Raw genomic sequence first — 24,649 nt, forward strand, 5'->3', positions numbered from 1 at the left:
GGCTTCTTCCTGCAGAGCGGCCTTTCAGCCCATGTTGACACAGAACTCGTTTCACTGTGGATAATGACACAATCTTACCAGCTTCCGCCAGCATCTTCACAAGGTCTTTTCCTTTTGTTCTTGGGATATTGATGGGCACACCCAGACTGTAAAAGTCTGTATCTGCGCGGTTTCAGATGTATCAGTGTGCTGGACTCGGGCCTGGAATTCCGGCTAATGATCTGGGTCTGGCAACTTGAAAATAAAAAAAAAATAAATAATAAAGGGAAAATAAGAATGAAGCAAGCATTTGATACTTACCAAGTCACCGGCGCAGCTATAACTGTTCCTGCGGCCTCTTATTCACTTCCGGGGCCACTCATTAGGCTCATGCATATGAACTGCTTTCCCTGCCCACCGGCGTCTGTGATTGGTTGAGGTCAGAGCCGCCTCCATGCTGAGTGACAGCATGCCTGACGCTTCCAATCATAGAGGTCTGTCATACAGTACAAATTTGGCATAGGGTCCCCCATATTGATACCTAGCACAGGTAAAGCGCTTTATACAGCTACAGGCTGCAGCCCCCAACCATGTGCTTATCTTGGCTGTGTATCAAAATAGGAAGCATCGCATGCGTTTTTATAAATTTGGAAAAAAAAAACATCTTTCATCACTTTATTAACCCCAAAAACACACTTTCAGGTCCGACGTAACCAACACGACTCGAGATTCCACAACGATTCCTGCTCTGCTACATCTGAAGCTCACAGCAAGCGCCATAGAACATGACCGCCCGCTGTGAGCGTCAGGCTGAGATAGAATAAATGAGCGCCGCGGTCAGCGTTGACGTCACTCAGGTTAGTTGCGGGGAAAACAGTGCATATGCAATAAAGGTAATGAGTGGCCCCGGAAGCAAATGAGCGGCTGCGGGAGCATTTACAACCACGACGGAGACTCGGTAAGTATTAAGCGCTTGCTCCTATCCCCCTATCCTTTCTACCATCAATTTTAATTCCCGGATGCTAGTACCCATAGACTTATATGGGAACGAGCATCCGGCCAGATAGTCGTGATCAATTGCAGGCCGGAACTTTTTTTTTTTTTTTTTTTTTAAATCTGGTTAGGTCTGCCCCTCAAAAGTCTTGGGTTGTTATGCACGTGTGACCAAAGCACATTAATCTCTAGTGTACAGAACGCATCTCCTTCTTGAGCGGTATGATGGCTGGACATTCTCATCATGTTTGTACTTGTGTATAATTGTTTGTACAGATGAACGAGGCACCTTCAGGTATCTGGAAATTGCACCCAAGGATGAATCAGACATGTGCAAGTCCACAAATCTCTTCCTAAGATCTTGGCTTATTTCTTTTCACTTTCCCATGATGCTGCACAAAGAAGCCGTGTGTTTCCGGTGTGCATTACAATATATCCACAGGTGTGTCTCTAATTCACTCAGATGTTGACAATAAACCTATCAGAAGTTTCCAAAGAAATGACATCATATGGGCGGGTCCCATATTGTTTAAAGGCACAGTACTTTGCAGAATAATAAAAATGCCTTAAAATATTGTCTCGCTGATTTATATAGTAATATGACCGCCCTTCTCAGTGTGATATAGTACTATATACTTTATATTGTAATATAGCCGCCCGTTTCTTCCGTGTGATATAGTAATATATACCGTATATAAGTAATATGGCTGCCCTTCTCCTCAGTGTGATATAGTAATATATATAGTGATTTGGCCGCTCTTCTCCTCAGTGTGATATAGTAATATATATAGTAATATGGCCGCTCTTCTCCTCAGTGTGATATAGTAATATATATAGTAATATGGCTGCCCTTCTTCTCAGTGTGATAGTATTATATATAGTAATATGGCCGCTCTTCTCCTCAGTGTGATATAGTATTATATATAGTAATATGGCCGCTCTTCTCCTCAGTGTGATATAGTTATATATATATAGTAATATGGCCGCTCTTCTCCGCAGTGTGATATAGTAATATATATAGCAATATGGCTGCCCTTCTTCTCAGTGTGATATAGTAATATATATAGTAATATGGCCGCTCTTCTCCTCAGTGTGATATAGTAATATATATATATATATATAGCAATATGGCCGCTCTTCTCCTCAGTGTAATATAGTAATATATATAGAAATATGGCCGCTCTCCTCAGTGTGATATTCCGTAGTAATATATATATAGTAATATGACCGCTCTTCTCCTCAGTGTGATATAGTAATATATATAGTAATATGGCCGCTCTTCTCCTCAGTGTGATATAGTAATATATATATAGTAATATGGCCGCTCTTCTCCTCAGTGTGATATAGTAATATATATATAGTAATATGGCCGCTCTTCTCCTCAGTGTGATATAGTAATATATATATATAGTAATATGACCGCTCTTCTCAGTGTGACATAGTAATATGTATAGTAATATGGCCGTTCTTCTCCTCAGTGTGATATAGTAATATATATATAGTAATATGGCCGCTCTTCTCCTCAGTGTGATATAGTAATATATATGTATAGTAATATGGCCGCTCTTCTCCTCAGTGTGATGTAGTAATATATATATATAGTAATATGGCCGCTCTCCTCAGTGTGATATACAGTAGTAATATATATATATAGTAATATGACCACTCTTCTCCTCAGTGTGATATAGTAATATATATATACTAATATGGCCGCTCTTCTCCTCAGTGTGATATAGTAATATATATATAGTAATATGGCCGCTCTTCTCCTCAGTGTGATATAGTAATATATATATAGTAATATGGCCGCTCTTCTCCTCAGTGTGATAAAGTAATATATATATAGTAATATGGCCGCTCTTCTCCTCAGTGTGATATAGTAATATATATATAGTAATATGGCCGCTCTTCTCCTCAGTGTGATATAGTAATATATATATAGTAATATGGCCGCTCTTCTCCTCAGTGTGATACAGTAATATATATAGTAATATGGCCGCGCTTCTCCTCAGTGTGATATAGTAATATATATATAGTAATATGGCCGCTCTTCTCCTCAGTGTGATATAGTAATATATATATAGTAATATGGCCGCTCTTCTCCTCAGTGTGATATAGTAATATATATATAGTAATATGGCCGCTCTTCTCCTCAGTGTGATAAAGTAATATATATATAGTAATATGGCCGCTCTTCTCCTCAGTGTGATATAGTAATATATATATAGTAATATGGCCGCTCTTCTCAGTGTGATATAGTAATATATATATAGTAATATGGCCGCTCTTCTCCTCAGTGTGATATAGTAATATATATATAGTAATATGACCGCTCTTCTCCTCAGTGTGATATAGTAATATATATAGTAATATGGCCGCTCTTCTCCTCAGTGTGATATAGTAATATATATAGTAATATGGCCGCTCTTCTCCTCAGTGTGATATAGTAATATATATATATAGTAATATGACCGCTCTTCTCAGTGTGATATAGTAATATATATATAGTAATATGGCCGCTCTTCTCCTCAGTGTGATATAGTAATATATATATAGTAATATGGCCGCTCTTCTCCTCAGTGTGATATAGTAATATATATATAGTAATATGGCCGCTCTTCTCCTCAGTGTGATAAAGTAATATATATATAGTAATATGGCCGCTCTTCTCCTCAGTGTGATATAGTAATATATATATAGTAATATGGCCGCTCTTCTCCTCAGTGTGATATAGTAATATATATATAGTAATATGGCCGCTCTTCTCCTCAGTGTGATAAAGTAATATATATATAGTAATATGGCCGCTCTTCTCCTCAGTGTGATATAGTAATATATATATAGTAATATGGCCGCTCTTCTCAGTGTGATATAGTAATATATATATAGTAATATGACCGCTCTTCTCCTCAGTGTGATATAGTAATATATATAGTAATATGGCAGCTCTTCTCCTCAGTGTGATATAGTAATATATATAGTAATATGGCCGCTCTTCTCCTCAGTGTGATATAGTAATATATATAGTAATATGGCCGCTCTTCTCCTCAGTGTGATATAGTAATATATATATATAGTAATATGGCCGCTCTTCTCCTCAGTGTGATATAGTAATATATATATAGTAATATGGCCGCGCTTCTCCTCAGTGTGATATAGTAATATATATATAGTAATATGGCCGCTCTTCTCCTCGGTGTGATATAGTAATATATATAGTAATATGGCCGCTCTTCTCCTCAGTGTGATATAGTAATATATATATACTAATATGGCCGCTCTTCTCCTCAGTGTGATATAGTAATATATATATATAGTAATATGGCCGCTCTTCTCCTCAGTGTGATATAGTAATATATATATAGTAATATGGCCGCTCTTCTCCTCAGTGTGATAAAGTAATATATATATAGTAATATGGCCGCCCTTCTCCTCAGTGTGATATAGTAATATATATATAGTAATATGGCCGCTCTTCTCCTCAGTGTGATATAGTAATATATATATAGTAATATGGCCGCTCTTCTCCTCAGTGTGATAAAGTAATATATATATAGTAATATGGCCGCTCTTCTCCTCAGTGTGATATAGTAATATATATATAGTAATATGGCCGCCCCTTCTCCTCAGTGTGATGTAGTAATATATATATAGTAATATGGCCGCCCTTCTCCTCAGTGTGATATAGTAATATATATATAGTAATATGGCCGCCCTTCTCCTCAGTGTGATATAGTAATATATATATAGTAATATGGCCGCCCTTCTCCTCAGTGTGATATAGTAATATATATATAGTAATATGGCCGCCCTTCTCCTCAGTGTGATATAGTAATATATATATAGTAATATGGCCGCCCTTCTCCTCAGTGTGATATAGTAATATATATATAGTAATATGGCCGCTCTTCTCCTCAGTGTGATATAGTAATATATATATAGTAATATGGCCGCTCTTCTCCTCAGTGTGATAAAGTAATATATATATAGTAATATGGCCGCTCTTCTCCTCAGTGTGATATAGTAATATATATATAGTAATATGGCCGCTCTTCTCAGTGTGATATAGTAATATATATATAGTAATATGACCGCTCTTCTCCTCAGTGTGATATAGTAATATATATAGTAATATGGCCGCTCTTCTCCTCAGTGTGATATAGTAATATATATAGTAATATGGCCGCTCTTCTCCTCAGTGTGATATAGTAATATATATATAGTAATATGGCCGCTCTTCTCCTCAGTGTGATATAGTAATATATATATAGTAATATGGCCGCGCTTCTCCTCAGTGTGATATAGTAATATATATATAGTAATATGGCCGCTCTTCTCCTCGGTGTGATATAGTAATATATATAGTAATATGGCCGCTCTTCTCCTCAGTGTGATATAGTAATATATATATACTAATATGGCCGCTCTTCTCCTCAGTGTGATATAGTAATATATATATAGTAATATGGCCGCTCTTCTCCTCAGTGTGATATAGTAATATATATATAGTAATATGGCCGCTCTTCTCCTCAGTGTGATATAGTAATATATATATAGTAATATGGCCGCCCTTCTCCTCAGTGTGATATAGTAATATATATATAGTAATATGGCCGCTCTTCTCCTCAGTGTGATATAGTAATATATATATAGTAATATGGCCGCTCTTCTCCTCAGTGTCATATAGTAATATATATATAGTAATATGGCCGCTCTTCTCCTCAGTGTGATATAGTAATATATATAGTAATATGGCCGCTCTTCTCCTCAGTGTGATAAAGTAATATATATATAGTAATATGGCCGCTCTTCTCCTCAGTGTGATATAGTAATATATATATATAGTAATATGGCCGCTCTTCTCCTCAGTGTGATATAGTAATATATATATAGTAATATGGCCGCTCTTCTCCTCAGTGTGATATAGTAATATATATATAGTAATATGGCCGCTCTTCTCCTCAGTGTGATATAGTAATATATATATAGTAATATGGCCGCTCTTCTCCTCAGTGTGATAAAGTAATATATATATAGTAATATGGCCGCTCTTCTCCTCAGTGTGATATAGTAATATATATATAGTAATATGGCCGCTCTTCTCAGTGTGATATAGTAATATATATATAGTAATATGACCGCTCTTCTCCTCAGTGTGATATAGTAATATATATAGTAATATGGCCGCTCTTCTCCTCAGTGTGATATAGTAATATATATAGTAATATGGCCGCTCTTCTCCTCAGTGTGATATAGTAATATATATATAGTAATATGACCGCTCTTCTCAGTGTGATATAGTAATATATATATAGTAATATGACCGCTCTTCTCCTCAGTGTGATATAGTAATATATATAGTAATATGGCCGCTCTTCTCCTCAGTGTGATATAGTAATATATATAGTAATATGGCCGCTCTTCTCCTCAGTGTGATATAGTAATATATATATAGTAATATGGCCGCTCTTCTCCTCAGTGTGATATAGTAATATATATATAGTAATATGGCCGCTCTTCTCCTCAGTGTGATAAAGTAATATATATATAGTAATATGGCCGCTCTTCTCCTCAGTGTGATATAGTAATATATATATAGTAATATGGCCGCTCTTCTCCTCAGTGTGATATAGTAATATATATATAGTAATATGGCCGCTCTTCTCCTCAGTGTGATATAGTAATATATATATAGTAATATGGCTGCTCTTCTCCTCAGTGTGATATAGTAATATATATATAGTAATATGGCCGCTCTTCTCCTCAGTGTGATATAGTAATATATATATAGTAATATGGCCGCTCTTCTCCTCAGTGTGATAGTATTATATATAGTAATATGGCCGCTCTTCTCCTCAGTGTGATATAGTAATATATATATAGTAATATGGCCGCTCTTCTCCTCAGTGTGATATAGTAATATATATAGTAATATGGCCGCTCTTCTCCTCAGTGTGATATAGTAATATATATATAGTGATATGGCCGCTCTTCTCCTCAGTGTGATATAGTAATATATATATAGTAATATGGCCGCTCTTCTCCTCAGTGTGATATAGTAATATATAGTAGTCTTCATAGGGTTAAATTGTCTAGACAATAGCTCTGCATTTGGTAAAGGACTGGACATGACACATCCACGGCATAATTGGTCTGGATACTCCATCGTAGGATAAGGGTCCGCATGGGACACCTCCACAGGGTAATGGCCCGGACACGACAGCTCCGCACGGTAATGGCCCGGACACGACAGCTCCGCACGGTAATGGCCCGGACACGACACCTCCGCAGGGTAATGGCCCGGACACGACACCTCCGCAGGGTAATGGCCCGGACACGACACCTCCGCAGGGTAATGGCCCGGACACGACACCTCCGCAGGGTAATGGCCCGGACACGACACCTCCGCAGGGTAATGGCCCGGACACGACACCTCCGCAGGGCAATGGCCCGGACACGACACCTCCGCAGGGTAATGGCCCGGACACGACACCTCCGCAGGGTAATGGCCCGGACACGACACCTCCGCAGGGTAATGGCCCAGACACGACACCTCCGCAGGGTAATGGCCCGGACACGACACCTCCGCAGGGTAATGGCCCGGACACGACACCTCCGCAGGGTAATGGCCCGGACACGACACCTCCGCAGGGTAATGGCCCGGACACGACACCTCCGCACGGTAATGGCCCGGACACGACACCTCCGCACGGTAATGGCCCGGACACGACAGCTCCGCAGGGTAATGGCCCGGACACGACAGCTCCGCAGGGTAATGGCCCGGACACGACACCTCCGCAGGGTAATGGCCCGGACACGACAGCTCCGCAGGGTAATGGCCCGGACACGACAGCTCCGCAGGGTAATGGCCCGGACACGACACCTCCGCACGGTAATGGCCCGGACACGACACCTCCGCCCGGTAATGGCCCGGACACGACACCTCCGCAGGGTAATGGCCCGGACACGACAGCTCCGCAGGGTAATGGCCCGGACACGACACCTCCGCAGGGTAATGGCCCGGACACGACACCTCCGCAGGGTAATGGCCCGGACACGACACCTCCGCAGGGTAATGGCCCGGACACGACACCTCCGCAGGGTAATGGCCCGGACACGACACCTCCGCAGGGTAATGGCCTGGACACGACACCTCCGCAGGGTAATGGCCCGGACACGACACCTCCGCAGGGTAATGGCCCGGACACGACAGCTCCGCAGGGTAATGGCCCGGACACGACAGCTCCGCAGGGTAATGGCCCGGACACGACAGCTCCGCAGGGTAATGGCCCGGACACGACACCTCCGCAGGGTAATGGCCCGGACACGACACCTCCGCAGGGTAATGGCCCGGACACGACAGCTCCGCAGGGTAATGGCCCGGACACGACACCTCCGCAGGGTAAAGGTCTCAAGCTGACACCTTCATAGGGTAAATGTCCGGAAGCACGATCTCCAAATTGTAAATGTTTTTCCTCGGATTTTGACCTGTTTGTGTGGGTTTGAGACACCTCTTCAGCTGATCTCTTGCGTCCTAGGAGCATTGGGGAACATCAGGTCGTTCTTGGGTCACAGTGGCCTATTTCTACTTCGTGGTGCCCAATCTTGTCCAACATTTTCAAGCAGCGGCTATGTGGTCGTAGGGTTTACAGTCTGTGGTCGGAGGGTTTTTGCCGTTACCTCTGGCTTCTTGCTCTTTCATGACTGCTCATTGTGCTCGATCAGGACACACAGTCCTAGAGAAAGTAGCCATAGTCCTGAATATTCCAGCCTTGCAGACATCGAGACCGTGGATTGACGCAGCTTCATGTGTATTTACAGCAGGTCTTCTCCTGCAGCCCGAACTCACAAAGCAGAGAGGCCACTAACCAGGCATTGGGCAAGGGTGGACAGGATTCCTGTAATAGCCGAATCTCCAACCAGGAGATGTAACGTAATGTATGTACACAGTGACTGCCCCCCAGCAAACTAGTGAGTGCAGCTCTAGAATATAATACAGCAGAATAGCGAGTGCAGCTCTGGAGTATAATATAGGAGGTAATTCAGGATCAGTAATGTAATGTATGTACACAGTGACTGCACCAGCAGAATAGTGAGTGCAGCTCTGGAGTATAATACAGGAGGTAACTCCGGATCAGTAATGTAATGTATGTACTAATAGAATAGTGAGTGCAGTGTGGTTGGAGTTGTGGTCGTGCGGCTGATAACAGTGATATTTTTATGGACGTTCCCATGGTGGAGTACTGTATCTCTGCATTTGTATGAAAAAAGGACCCCCCCCCCCTCCCTCCACACCCCAAAAAAAGGCATAGTGTGGCAGTGATAGGACATTTCTGGAACATCCTGAAGAAGACTACATTTGCGGTTTGGAGTGAGCGCGCTCTCGCAGACACCGCTGCCTTTGTACCCGAGATATTACAGCCACTTCGGAGGTACGCCCTTCTCTTACCCACCATTACTACACTCCCCACCCTCGCACCGCCGTCTCGTGATATTGTGGACACAGCTATTTGGAAAATGAGACGTTTTGGTGCAAATTTCTAATGTAAAGTGAATATCCGGCTGATGTACACGTATAATATAGATACTCCAAGTGACGAGTCACCCTGCAGCCAAGGAAGAACGACAGGAGCCAGCAAAGGCCGGAGACCAGGAGGGCACATCACCTTACATATACAGCGTATACTGTACATACAGTGCACCACTGAAGTGAGTACACCCCGCACATCTCTGTGGAGAATTTATCATATCTTCTCCTGGGACAGCCCTGCAGATCTGACCCTGTGCACAGCTTGTACACAACGTGCAGTGTCAGTGCGCACAGTCGGACCTCAGTCGCAGGGACACTAGCAAGACACTCGACTGTGCTGTGCTGCCAGCGTGAGCCGAGTGTCATGCGAGCATCGCACTAGTGCCCCATGTGGCCTCAGCCTAACAGTGTAAATAACTCATCACAGCCATTAATGTGTAAACCGCTGGTAACAGAAGTGAGTACACCCCAAGGTCAAAATGTCCACATTGTGCCCAATGATTAAATCTAACCCCCCGGTGTCATGTGACTCATTAGTGTTACAAGATCTCCGGTGTGACTGAAGGAGCCGGTGTGTTACATTCGGTGTCATCGCTCACACTCGCTCTCATACTGGTCACTGGAAGTTCAGCGTGGCTCCTCCTGCCAAACAGGATCTGAAAAAAGAATCATTGCTCAACAAAGATGGCGGAGGCTATAAAATGATTGTCACCACCCTGAGCCTGAGCTGCAGCACAGTGGCCAAGAGGCCAAAACCATACAGAGGTATAACCAGACAGGATCCACTCAGAACAGGCCTCACCATGGCTGACCACAGTATTGCTGCAGATGTTACAGGAGTGGGGGTCTGCCTGTCAGTGCTCAGACCATACACCGCAGAGGTTACAGGGGTGGGAGGTCCTCCTGTCAGTGCTCAGACCGTACCCCACACACTGCAGCGCATTGTGCTGCATGGTTATTGTCCCAGAAGGAAGTCTCTTCTAAAGATGAAGCCTAAGAAACTCCGCAGTTTGTTGAAGACAAGCAGACTAATGCGGGCGTCACACGAGGCGATCTATCGTGCGATATGTCGTCGGGGTCACGTTTTTCGTGACGCACATCCGGCATCATTTACGACATCGTCCCGTGTGACACCTACGAGCGACACAGAACGTTCGCGAATAGTGTATCGTTGACGCATCGTTTAATTTTTAAAAAGTCGTTTATTTTTTTTGCGCCGGTTGTTCATCGTACCCGGGGCAGCACACATCACTCAGTGTGACACCCCGGGAACGATGAACTGCAGCTTACCTGCGTCCCGCAGCACCCGCCGGCAATGCAGAAGGAAGGAGGTGGGCGGGATGTTTACGTCCCGCTCATCTCCGCCCCTCCGCTTCTATTGGGCGGCCGCTGTGTGACGTCGCTGTGACGCCGAACGTCCCACCACCTTCAGGAAGTGGATGTTTGCCGCCCACAGCGACGTCGCTCAGCAGATAAGTGCCTGTGACGGCAGTTTAACGACTTTGTGCGCCACGGGCAACTAATTGCGATCGCACAATAGATCGTATCGTGTGACACCCGCATTAGGACATGGATTACTGGAACCGTCCTGAGGTCAGATGAGACCAAGATAAACCTATTTGGGCGAGATGGCGTCAGTGTGTGCAGTGGCTCCAGAAGGAGGATAAAGACAAGTGTGTGCTACCTACAGTCAGGCATGGTGGTGGAGGGTCGTGGTTTGAGGCTGCATGAGTGGTGGCGGCTGTGAGGGATCCAGGTCATTGAGGGAACAATGAATGCCGATTTGTCGTGTGACACTGAAGCAGAGCAGGATCCCCTCTCTTCATATTCAACCATGTAACAACCCCAAAAACCTCCAAGACCACCACTGCCTCACTACAGAAACTGAGGGTGAAAGTGCTGGACCAGACGAGCGTCTCTAGACCTGAACCCTATGGAGCATCTGTGGGGCCTCCTCATGCAGAAGGTGGAGGAGTGCAAGGTCTGTAACATCCACCAGCTCCGAGATGTCGTCATGGAGGATAGAAGAGGATCCAGTGGCTCCTCTGAAGATCTAGTGACCTCCAAACCCAAGAGAGGTAAAAAAAAATAATGGCGGCCACACAAATATTCACACCAAGGGCACAATGTTGCTGCTGTCACTTCGGAGTGTACTCACTTCTGTTACCAGCGGTTTACACATTAGTGGCTGTGAATAGTTATTTACACTGTTATACAAGGTGCGCACTGACACTGCACATTGTATCACAGGGTCAGATCTGCAGGGCTGTCCCAGGAGGAGATAAAAAAAAAATAAAAAAATGACAAAAATGTGGGGGTGTACTCACTTTTATGATACACTGTATAACCCTCTTCCTGCAGGTCACAGTCTCTCCCCATCCAATCTATCATCACAACTTATAAAGGGGCGCAGGTCCCTGTACTATGTATCACCTCGACACACATCTGTGCAGAAGTCTTAGGCAGGTGTCCCCCTCACAACAAGCTGCAGAGGCAGAAGGTTCAGAAGAGAGGACAAAATCAAAAGTGAGTGAAGGGGGAGAAAAAAAAAAAAATCCCCTCTGTATTCGGTGACCGCCCGTCCCCTCCGTCCTCGGTATTCGGTGACCGCCCGTCCCCTCCGTCCTCGGTATTCGGTGACCGCCCGTCCCCTCCGTCCTCGGTATTCGGTGACCGCCCGTCCCCTCCGTCCTCGGTATTCGGTGAACGCCCGTCCCCTCCGTCCTCGGTATTCGGTGAACGCCCGTCCCCTCCGTCCTCGGTATTCGGTGAACGCCCGTCCCCTCCGTCCTCGGTATTCGGTGACAGCCCGTCCCCTCCGTCCTCGGTATTCGGTGACAGCCCGTCCCCTCCGTCCTCGGTATTCGGTGACCGCCCGTCCCCTCCGTCCTCGGTATTCGGTGACCGCCCGTCCCCTCCGTCCTCGGTATTCGGTGACCGCCCGTCCCCGGTATTCGGTGACAGCCTGTCCCCTCCGTCCTCTGTATTCGGTGACCGCCCGTCCCCTCCGTCCTCTGTATTTGGTGACCGCCCGTCTCCCCTATCACTTCTTCTTGTCACTTGTACATTGGTTATGGAGGAGCTCGGCAGAAGGTTGTTCCAAATATCTTGGAAAACTGACCCCCGATCTTCTGTGTATTAGTGAGGAGCTGATAGTAAGATATTCGGGTCCGGTCCAGGCAATGGGGAATTGAGCATTTTTCTTGAAGATTTCCCAATGACTTTCATTAGGTTTGTTACTTGTGACGAATACTGGAATATTGGTACCAGGTATTCAGTACAAATAATCCCAACACCTATCTGCCCATCACCGTCTACGAGGCCCGTGCGCATCCTCCCGTCTACGAGGCCCGTGCGCATCCTCCCGTCTACGAGGCCCGTGCGCATCCTCCCGTCTACGAGGCCCGTGCGCATCCTCCCGTCTACGAGGCCCGTGCGCATCCTCCCGTCTACGAGGCCCGTGCGCATCCTCCCGTCTACGAGGCCCGTGCGCATCCTCCCGTCTACGAGGCCCGTGCGCATCCTCCCGTCTACGAGGCTCGAGCGCATCCTCCCGTGTACGAGGCTCGAGCGCATCCTCCCGTGTACGAGGCTCGAGCGGATCCTCCCGTGTACGAGGCTCGAGCGGATCCTCCCGTGTACGAGGCTCGAGCGGATCCTCCCGTGTACGAGGCTCGAGCGGATCCTCCCGTGTACGAGGCTCGAGCGGATCCTCCCGTGTACGAGGCTCGAGCGGATCCTCCCGTGTACGAGGCTCGAGCGGATCCTCCCGTGTACGAGGCTCGAGCGGATCCTCCCGTGTGCGAGGCTCGTGCGGATCCTCCCGTGTACGAGGCTCGAGCGGATCCTCCCGTGTACGAGGCTCGAGCGGATCCTCCCGTGTACGAGGCTCGAGCGGATCCTCCCGTGTACGAGGCTCGAGCGGATCCTCCCGTGTACGAGGCTCGTGCGGATCCTCCAGTGTACGAGGCTCGTGCGGATCCTCCAGTGTACGAGGCTCGAGCGGATCCTCCAGTGTACGAGGCTCGAGCGGATCCTCCCGTGTACGAGGCTCGTGCGGATCCTCCCGTGTACGAGGCTCGTGCGGATCCTCCCGTGTACGAGGCTCGTGCGGATCCTCCCGTGTACGAGGCTCGTGCGGATCCTCCCGTGTACGAGGCTCGTGCGGATCCTCCCGTGTACGAGGCTCGTGCGGATCCTCCCGTGTACCAGGCCCGTGCGCATTCTCCCGTCTACGAGGCTCGTGCGGATGCTTCTGGACTTTTGATCCCAGACAGACGGGATGATGCGAGATCGGGGCTCTTCGGGTCATCCCCTCCTGGACTCCACGTTTAGTGACATCGGCTGGATGTTGGGGTTCATTGTCCGGCTGTGGAAGTCGTCTCCTCATGGGACCAGATGATAAAAGTCTGCCGGGATTTCTTGGCCGGTCACTGCCTCAATGTTGCCCATTTTTGACGATTCTTCAGAAAACTTGAACACATTGTGAGACGCCAGCAGCTGTGAACCTGGTCCTGGGAGACCGCTCGCTGATGCACTTGTATCTGGTTCCTGCGCTCAGTCTTGCTCTGCTGTACAACCTGTGAGACGTAATAGTCTTCTACATCCTCGCCTCTATGACAGAGTTTGGCTGCTTTTCACCGAGCTTTAGCCTCCTACACTGCTGTTTCAGTATCAGTAAATGACATAAAAATGATGATCACCATCACCCATATAGTAAAATTGGTACCTCATACACCGGAAATAATAAATACTGTACAAGTGACAAGAAGTGATGGGGGCGACTCGCGGTCACCAAATATTGAGGACAGAGGCAATGGGCGGTCACCAAATACTGAGGATGGAGGCGACGGGTAGTCACAGAATACTGAGGACTGAGACTGGCAATCACCAGATACTGAGCACAGAGGCCACAGGCAGTTACCGAAAACAGAGGACGGTGGAGATGGGTGGTCACCAGATATGGAGAATGGAGGTTGTGAGCAGCTGGCCATGAACTAAAGACTATTGGACTTTTTACAGCATAAAGTACTGGTTACATCAATATCATTGTTGTGTTTTATTAGAGATTGTTTGCTAGTCAGTGTAAGGTACACAATTTGAAGGGGGAAGGTGTTGTAAATGTGTGAATCCTAGTTTGTCTCCATGGACGCTAATGTAATAAGGCCTGCAGTAAGATTTATTGTCCTGGTGGGGAGGTTGTGTCTATTGCTCCCCTTTCCAGGGGGCCTCTCTGATACACAATCCTGCTGACTGGTCTCATTCATTCTTGGAGTTAGATGAAACAAATGTTGTGATCGACTGTTGTCATCCAGGGGGCTGATCCCAAAAGAGGTAGAAAAGCGAGGAGACACATGTTTGGATGTAGTTGGTGGTGATATAGAGGGGCAAGGAGCTGTTGCTGTGACCAGGTCCTGGTACCCATGGATGGACTATAGAGATTGCAGATGGATACACACGCTACAGTCATGATATCAGTCATCAAAAATTGTTGCATTGTTAACCTGCCTAGGTGATTAATTCAATCCTTCACTCTATTTTCATAGAGGTGATGGGTAGTCATTGGATAGTGTGAGGTGGGAGGGGGGGGCTGTCATCAAAAACTGAGGATGGAAGACAAGGACAGTCACCGAATACTAAGGATGGAGAAGACGGGCGGTTACCGAATACTGAGGACAGAGGCAACGGGCGATCACTGAATACGGAGGAGATGGGTGGTCACCGGATTCAGAGAATGGAGGTTGTGAGGAGCTGGCCACGAATTAAAGACTATTGGACTTTTTACAGCACCAAGTGCTGGTTACATCAATCTCATTGATGTGTTTTATTAGAGATTGCTTGCTAGTCAGTTTAAGGTACACAATTTGAGGGGGGAAGAGGTTGTATATATGTGTATCTTTGTTGGCCTTCGTGGACTCTAATCTTACAATTTTCTGTTCTTTAGTGTCTTTGTATTTGATTATTGAAAACAAACTTTTAACCCTTTTGCACCTGAAGCTTCTGACTCTGCAGCGTTTGGCACACACTTGTCAAAGACTTCTGCGCGGTTCTGAATATAGGGGTGCAGATTCCTTTCCCCCTGCACTATACATCTTCATGTTGACATACATTGCAGTGCAGACCCTTGTTCCCCCCGTACTATTACGACATGATGGGAAGAATAAGTTGCCCCCTCCTCGCCCCTGCACCATAGACGAACACTAATGATGGGTAATGGAGACGTTCGGTGATAACCGCTGCCGTGCACCACTTCTCTCCTACATCTGCAGAGTGACGGCACCGTAACGTGTTAACCCCTTACCTTCCACCTTGATTACAATTCTAAAAAAGGTGCTCATGACAGGATTTTACACCACAGCCCCCCCCTCCCTCCACAGGTATCCACACCAGCCCACCCCCCTCCCACAACACAGGACGGTGCCCCAGAAGAAGTGAATATTTCTATTGACCGATTGTAAAGGTGAGAGTGGATCTCCAAAGCTCATAGTCACTGCTGCCATCTGAAAGACAGTAAAGACAGAGTTCAGTCGGCTGCCGCTTCTGTGCACTCCGTTCTCTGCTCTAGATTCAAGTAGACACAAGTAACAGAGAACCTGTAGAAACAATGGGGGGCTGCGTTTTCCTCCGAGAGGGACCTACTGGCTACTAGTAGATGACAGAAACACGTCATGTGGGGTTGGAGGGACCGGGGATGGGGAGCATATGGCTGTGGGAGGAAAACAATCCGCATACAATACTATAGGTGGCCGTGGCATTCACCCATCGGGGGAGGGGAGAGGACCTCTCGGAGTCACAGAGCTTCACTCTCAAAAATATTCCACATCACGATAATCATAAAATACGGAGGAAATAAAACACAGGCGTAACAGCAGTGCAGTGTGTGCCCGGCATCCGCCGGCCCCGGACCGAGACCGCGCGCCACGTACCTGGAGGTTGGTGAGCTGCTGGTGCTGGTGGGCGATGGTTTGCTTCACCAACACGCTCTTGATACTTTGCTCCATTGCATATTTCTTCGCCTATGAAGAAGCCATAAACAAAACATGAGAAGAGGGCGAGACGGGCAGACATCAGCACAAGGGCACGCACTCCAGAGGGGCACCGGCGGGGGCCGCGATACGTCTCCACGTCCAGCAGTGCAAGCCTCGGTCCCGGCACGCTGCGCTACAGGGCGCCCTCACCTTACCTCTCTAGGGCTTGGGTCAGGAGGGTCACCTGTCCCACTCACGGTGGTCGTCCAGCACTGGGGGGAGTCTATAAAATAGAAGCGGGAGAAGCCCAAGGAGGTTCTGGTGCTGGGTTTAGTGACAATGAGCTAATTACGTATCTGACATGATGGTCGGGGGGTACGTACTTACAGAAGCAAGAACAGACGGAGGCCTGGCTGCTTCTCCCCACAGTACGAGACCAATAGACGCCACCAGATACACAGCAAGGCCCCATACACGGCAAGGGCCCCCATACACGGCAAGGGCCCCCATACACGGCAGGGCCCCCATACACGGCAAGGGCCCCCATACACGGCAAGGGCCCCCATACACGGCAAGGGCCCCCATACACGGCAAGGGCCCCCATACACGGCAGGGCCCGGCATTAGAGACGCACACTACACCATCCATCCCTGCACCTTACCCAGCAGCGAGATACACAGCCAGGCCCGATACACAGCCAGGCCCGATACACAGCCAGGCCCGATACACAGCCAGGCCCGATACACAGCCAGGCCCGATACACAGCCAGGCCCGATACACAGCCAGGCCCGGCATGGGAGACGCACTACACCGTCCAGCCCTGCACCTTACCCAGCAGAGATATATGCAACAAGGCCCGGCATAAGACACACTACACCCTTATCCAGCAGCGCAACAAGCCAGACATACAAGGAAAATGTAGGGGGAGCTCCCTGTATACAGAGATACATGATAATATCCTGTCTGCAGCCACCACTAGGGGGAGCTCCCTGTATACAGAGATACATGATAAGATCCTGTCTGCAGCCACCACTAGGGGGAGCTCCCTGTATACAGAGATACATGATAATATCCTGTCTGCAGCCACCACTAGGGGGAGCTCCCTGTATACAGAGATACATGATAATATCCTGTCTGCAGCCACCACTAGGGGGAGCTCCCTGTATACAGAGATACATAAGATCCTGTCTGCAGCCACCACTAGGGGGAGCTCCCTGTATACAGAGATACATGATAAGATCCTGTCTGCAGCCACCACTAGGGGGAGCTCCCTGTATACAGAGATACATGATAAGATCCTGTCTGCAGCCACCACTAGGGGGAGCTCCCTGTATACAGAGATACATGATAAGATCCTGTCTGCAGCCACCACTAGGGGGAGCTCCCTGTATACAGAGATACATGATAAGATCCTGTCTGCAGCCACCACTAGGGGGAGCTCCCTGTATACAGAGATACATGATAAGATCCTGTCTGCAACCACCACTAGGGGGCGCTCCCTGTATACAGAGACACATGATAAGATCCTATCTCCAGTCACCACTAGGGGGAGCTCCCTGTATACAGAGATACATGATAAGATCCTGTCTGCAGCCACCACTAGGGGGAGCTCCCTGTATACAGAGATACATGATAAGCTTCTGTCTGCAGCCACCACTAGGGGGAGCTCCCTGTATACAGAGATACATGATAACATCCTGTCTGCAGCCACCACTAGGGGGAGCTCCCTGTATACAGAGATACATGATAAGATCCTGTCTGCAGCCACCACTAGGGGGAGCTCCCTGTATACAGAGATACATGATAAGCTTCTGTCTGCAGCCACCACTAGGGGGAGCTCCCTGTATACAGAGATACATGATAACATCCTGTCTGCAGCCACCACTAGGGGGAGCTCCCTGTATACAGAGATACATGATAAGATCCTGTCTGCAGCCACCACTAGGGGGAGCTCCCTGTATACAGAGATACAGGATAAGATCCTGTCTGCAGCCACCACTAGGGGGAGCTCCCTGTATACAGAGATACATGATAAGATCCTGTCTGCAGCCACCACTAGGGGGAGCTCCCTGTATACAGAGATACATGATAAGATCCTGTCTGCAGCCACCACTAGGGGGAGCTCCCTGTATACAGAGATACATGATAAGATCCTGTCTGCAGACACCACTAGGGGGAGCTCCCTGTATACAGAGATACATGATAAGATCCTGTCTGCAGCCACCACTAGAAGGAGCTCCCTGTATACAGAGATACATGATAAGATCCTGTCTGCAGTCACCACTAGGGAGAGCTCCCTGTATACAGAGATACATGATAAGATCCTGTCTGCAGTCACCACTAGGGGGAGCTCCCTGTATACAGAGATACATGATAAGATTCTGTCTGCAGCCTCCACTAGGGGGAGCTCCCTGTATACAGAGATACATGATAAGATCCTGTCTGCAGTCACCACTAGGGAGAGCTCCCTGTATACAGAGATACATGATAAGATCCTGTCTGCAGTCACCACTAGGGGGAGCTTCCTGTATACAGAGATACATGATAAGATCCTGTCTGCAGTCACCACTAGGGGGAGCTTCCTGTATACAGAGATACATGATAAGATCCTGTCTGCAGCCACCACTAGGGGGAGCTCCCTGTATACAGAGATACATGATAAGGTCCTATCTGCAGCCACCACTAGGGGGAGCTGCCTGTATACAGAGATACATGATAAGATCCTGTCTGCAGCCACCACTAGGGGGAGCTCCCTGTATACAGAGATACATGATAAGATCCTGTCTGCAGTCACCACTAGGGGGAGCTCCCTGTATACAGAGATACATGATAAGATCCTGTCTGCAGCCTCCACTAGGGGGAGCTCCCTGTATACAGAGATACATGATAAGATTCTGTCTGCAGCCTCCACTAGGGGGAGCTCCCCGTATACAGAGATACATGATAAGATCCTGTCTGCAGCCTCCACTAGGGGGAGCTCCCTGTATACAGAGATACATGATAAGATCCTGTCTGCAGCCACCACTAGGGGGAGCTCCCTGTATACAGAGATACATGATAAGATCCTGTCTGCAGCCACCACTAGGGGGAGCTCCCTGTATACAGAGATACATGATAATATCCTGTCTGCAGCCTCCACTAGGGGGAGCTCCCCGTATACAGAGATACATGATAAGATCCTGTCTGCAGCCTCCACTAGGGGGAGCTCCCTGTATACAGAGATACATGATAAGATCCTGTCTGCAGCCACCACTAGGGGGAGCTCCCTGTATACAGAGATACAGTGCCTTGTGAAAGTATTCACCCCCTTGAATTTTTCGAACTTTTCCCACATTTCAGGCTTCAAACATAAAGATAAAAATGTTAATTTTCTGGAGAAGAATCAACAACAAGTGACACAATTGTGAAGGTGAACGATATTTATTGCTTATTTTAAACTTTTATAAAAAATAAATAACTGAAAATTGGGGCGTGCAATATTATTCATCCCCTGTAAGTGAATACTTTGTAGCGCCCCCTTTTGCTGCGATTACAGCTGCAGTCTCTTGGAGTATGTGTCTATCAGTTTTGCACATGGAGAGGTGAAATTCTCGCCCGTTCTTCCTTTGTAAACAGCTGGAGCTGAGTAAGGTTGGATAGAGGCGTTTGTGAACAGCGGTTTTCAGCTCTTTCCACAGATTCTCGATTGGGTTCAGGTCTGGACTGTGACTTGGCCATTCTAACACCTGGATACAGTTATTTGTGAACCATTCCATTGTAGATTTTGCTTTATGTTTGGGATCATTGTCTTGTTGGAAGACAAATCTCCGTCCCAGTCTCAGGTCTTTTGCAGACTCCAACAGGTTTTCTTCAAGAATGGTCCTGTATGTGGCTCCATCCATCTTCCCATCAATTTTAACCATCTTCCCTGTCCCTGCTGAAGAAAAGCAGGCCCAAACCATGATGCTGCCACCACCATGTTCGACAGTGGGGATGGTGTGTTCAGGGTGATGAGCTGTGTTGCTTTTATCGTTTGGCATTGTGCCCACATAGTTAGATTTTGGTTTCCTCTGAGCAGAGCCCCTTCTTCCACATGTTTGGGGTCTCCGGTGGCTTGTGGTAAACTTTACACAACACTTTTTATGGATATCTTTGAGAAATGGCTTTCTTCTTGCCACTCTTCCATAAAGGCCAGATTTGTGCAGTGTAGACTGATTGTTGTGCTATGGACAGACTCTCCCCCCTCAGCTGTAGATCTCTGCAGATCATCCAGAGGGATCATGGGCCTCTTGGCTGCATCTCTGATCAGTCTTCTCCTTGTGTGAGATGACAGTTTGGATGGACGGCCGGGTCTTGGTAGATTTGCAGTGGTATGATACTTCCATTTCAATATGATCGCTTGCACAGGGCTCCTTGGGATGTTTAAAGTTGTGGAAATCTTTTTGTAACAAAATCTGGCTTTAAACCTCTCCACAACAGTATCCTGGACCTGCCTGTTGTGTTCCTTGGTCTTCATCATGTTCTCTGCGCTTTACACAGAACCCTGAGACTATCACAGAGCAGGGGCATTATACGGAGACCTGATTACACACAGGGGCTTATATGTATCATCATCAGTCATTTAGGACAACATTGCATCATTCAGAGACCCTCAATCACCTTCTGGAGGGAGTTTCTGCACTGAAAGTAAAGGGGATGAATAATATTGCACGCCACAATATTCAGTTATTTATTTTACAAAAGTTTAAAATAAGCAATAAATTTCCTTCCTCTTCACAATTGTGTCACTTGTTATTGATTCTTCACCAGAACATTAAAATTTTATCTTTATGTTTGAAGCCTGAAATGTGGGAAAAATTTGAGGAAGCCAAATATTTTCGGAAGACACTGTATATGATAAGATCCTGTCTGCAGTCACCACTAGGGGGAGCTCCCTGTATACAGAGATACATGATAAGATCCTGTCTGCAGCCACCACTAGGGGGAGCTCCCTGTATACAGAGATACATGATAAGATACTGTCTGCAGTCACCACTAGGGGGAGCTCCCTGTATACAGAGATACATGATAAGATCCTGTCTGCAGCCACCACTAGGGGGAGCTCCCTGTATACAGAGATACATGATAAGATCCTGTCTGCAGCCACCACTAGGGGGAGCTCCCTGTATACAGAGATACATGATAAGATCCTGTCTGCAGCCACCACTAGGGGGAGCTCCCTGTATACAGAGATACATGATAATATCCTGTCTGCAGCCACCACTAGGGGGAGCTCCCTGTATACAGAGATACATGATAAGATCCTGTCTGCAGCCACCACTAGGGGGAGCTCCCTGTATACAGAGATACATGATAAGATCCTGTCTGCAGCCACCACTAGGGGGAGCTCCCTGTATACAGAGATACATGATAAGATACTGTCTGCAGTCACCACTAGGGGGAGCTCCCTGTATACAGAGATACATGATAAGATCCTGTCTGCAGCCACCACTAGGGGGAGCTCCCTGTATACAGAGATACATGATAATATCCTGTCTGCAGCCACCACTAGGGGGAGCTCCCTGTATACAGAGATACATGATAAGATACTGTCTGCAGTCACCACTAGGGGGAGCTCCCTGTATACAGAGATACATGATAAGATCCTGTCTGCAGTCACCACTAGGGGGAGCTCCCTGTATACAGAGATACATGATAAGATCCTGTCTGCAGCCACCACTAGGGGGAGCTCCCTGTATACAGAGATACATGATAAGATCCTGTCTGCAGCCACCACTAGGGGGAGCTCCCTGTATACAGAGATACATGATAAGATCCTGTCTGCAGCCACCACTAGGGGGAGCTCCCTGTATACAGAGATACATGATAAGATTCTGTCTGCAGTCACCACTAGGGGGAGCTCCCTGTATACAGAGATACATGATAAGATCCTGTCTGCAGTCACCACTAGGGGGAGCTCCCTGTATACAGAGATACATGATAAGATTCTGTCTGCAGTCACCACTAGGGGGAGCTCCCTGTATACAGAGATACATGATAAGATCCTGTCTGCAGCCACCACTAGGGGGAGCTCCCTGTATACAGAGATACATGATAAGATACTGTCTGCAGCCACCACTAGGGGGAGCTCCCTGTATACAGAGATACATGATAAGATACTGTCTGCAGCCACCACTAGGGGGAGCTCCCTGCATACAGAGATACATGATAAGATCCTGTCTGCAGCCACCACTAGGGGGAGTTTCCTGTATACAGAGATACAGGATAAGATCCTGTCTGCAGTCACCACTAGGGGGAGCTCCCTGTATACAGAGATACATGATAAGATCCTGTCTGCAGTCACCACTAGGGGGAGTTTCCTGTATACAGAGATACAGGATAAGATCCTGTCTGCAGCCACCACTAGGGGGAGCTCCCTGTATACAGAGATACAGGATAAGATCCTGTCTGCAGCCACCACTAGGGGGAGTTCCCTGTATACAGAGATACATGATAAGATCCTGTCTGCAACCACCACTAGGGGGAGCTCCCTGTATACAGAGATACATGATAAGATCCTGTCTGCAACCACCACTAGGGGGAGCTCCCTGTATACAGAGATACATGATAAGATCCTGTCTGCAGCCACCACTAGGGGGAGCTCCCTGTATACAGAGATACATGATAAGATCCTGTCTGCAGTCACCACTAGGGGGAGCTCCCTGTATACAGAAATACATGATAAGATCCTGTCTGCAGCCACCACTAGGGGGAGCTCCCTGTATACAGAGATACATGATAAGATCCTGTCTGCAGCCACCACTAGGGGGAGCTCCCTGTATACAGAGATACATGATAAGATCCTGTCTGCAGCCACCACTAGGGGGAGCTCCCTGTATACAGAGATACATGATAAGATCCTGTCTGCAGCCACCACTAGGGGGAGCTCCCTGTATACAGAGATACATGATAAGATCCTGTCTGCAGTCACCACTAGGGGGATTTCCCTGTATACAGAGATACATGATAAGATCCTGTCTGCAGCCACCACTAGGGGGAGCTCCCTGTATACAGAGATACATGATAAGATCCTGTCTGCAGCCACCACTAGAGGGAGCTCCCTGTATACAGAGATACATTGTAAGATCCTGTCTGCAGCCACCACTAGGGGGAGCTCCCTGTATACAGAGATACATGATAAGATCCTGTCTGCAGCCACCACTAGGGGGATTTCCCTGTATACAGAGATACATGATAAGATCCTGTCTGCAGCCACCACTAGGGGGAGCTCCCTGTATACAGAGATACATGATAATATCCTGTCTGCAGCCACCACTAGGGGGAGCTCCCTGTATACAGAGATACATGATAAGATCCTGTCTGCAGCCACCACTAGGGGGAGCTCCCTGTATACAGAGATACATGACAAGATTCTGTCTGCAGCCACCACTAGGGGGAGCTCCCTGTATACAGAGATACATGAAAAGATTCTGTCTGCAGCCACCACTAGGGGGAGCTCCCTGTATACAGAGATACATGATAATATTCTGTCTGCAGCCACCACTAGGAGGAGCTCCCTGTATACAGAGATACATGATAAGATCCTGTCTGCAGCCACCACTAGGGGGAGCTCCCTGTATACAGAGATACATGATAAGATTCTGTCTGCAGCCACCACTAGGGGGAGCTCCCTGTATACAGAGATACATGAAAAGATTCTGTCTGCAGTCACCACTAGGGGGAGCTCCCTGTATACAGAGATACATGATAAGCTCCTGTCTGCAGCCACCACTAGGGGGAGCTCCCTGTATACAGAGATACATGATAAGCTCCTGTCTGCAGCCACCACTAGGGAGAGCTCCCTGTATACAGAGATACATGATAAGATCCTGTCTGCAGCCACCACTAGGGAGAGCTCCCTGTATACAGAGACACATGATAAGATCCTGTCTGCAGTCACCACTAGGGGGAGCTCCCTGTATACAGAGACACATGATAAGATCCTGTCTGCAGCCACCACTAGGGGGAGCTCCCTGTATACAGAGATACATGATAGATCCTGTCTGCAGTCACCACTAGGGGGAGCTCCCTGTATACAGAGATACATGATAACATTCTGTCTGCAGTCACCACTAGGGGGAGCTCTCTGTATACAGAGACACATGATAAGATCCTGTCTGCAGCCACCACTAGGGGGAGCTCCCTGTATACAGAGATACAT

At 47.3% G+C, this 24,649-nt stretch overlaps 1 protein-coding gene across 4 annotated transcripts in view; it reads right to left on the minus strand.

Moving 5' to 3' along the window:
• Positions 1 to 24,649, minus strand: part of PUF60 (poly(U) binding splicing factor 60) — a 64,877-nt gene that overhangs the window by 18,480 nt on the left and 21,748 nt on the right. For 2 of the 4 annotated variants that reach the window (XM_075352730.1, XM_075352729.1), the window contains exons 3-4: positions 16,429 to 16,518; positions 15,952 to 16,002 (exon numbers count right to left, since the gene is read on the minus strand). In XM_075352730.1, the coding sequence (XP_075208845.1) occupies positions 15,952 to 16,002; positions 16,429 to 16,518 (141 nt within the window). The remainder of the gene's footprint in view (positions 1 to 15,951; positions 16,003 to 16,428; positions 16,519 to 24,649) is intronic. The other 2 variants (XM_075352733.1, XM_075352732.1) reach the window with 1 other exon arrangement.

This window comes from Anomaloglossus baeobatrachus, chromosome 6, assembly GCF_048569485.1.
Source record: "Anomaloglossus baeobatrachus isolate aAnoBae1 chromosome 6, aAnoBae1.hap1, whole genome shotgun sequence".
Lineage (NCBI taxonomy): Eukaryota > Metazoa > Chordata > Amphibia > Anura > Aromobatidae > Anomaloglossus > Anomaloglossus baeobatrachus.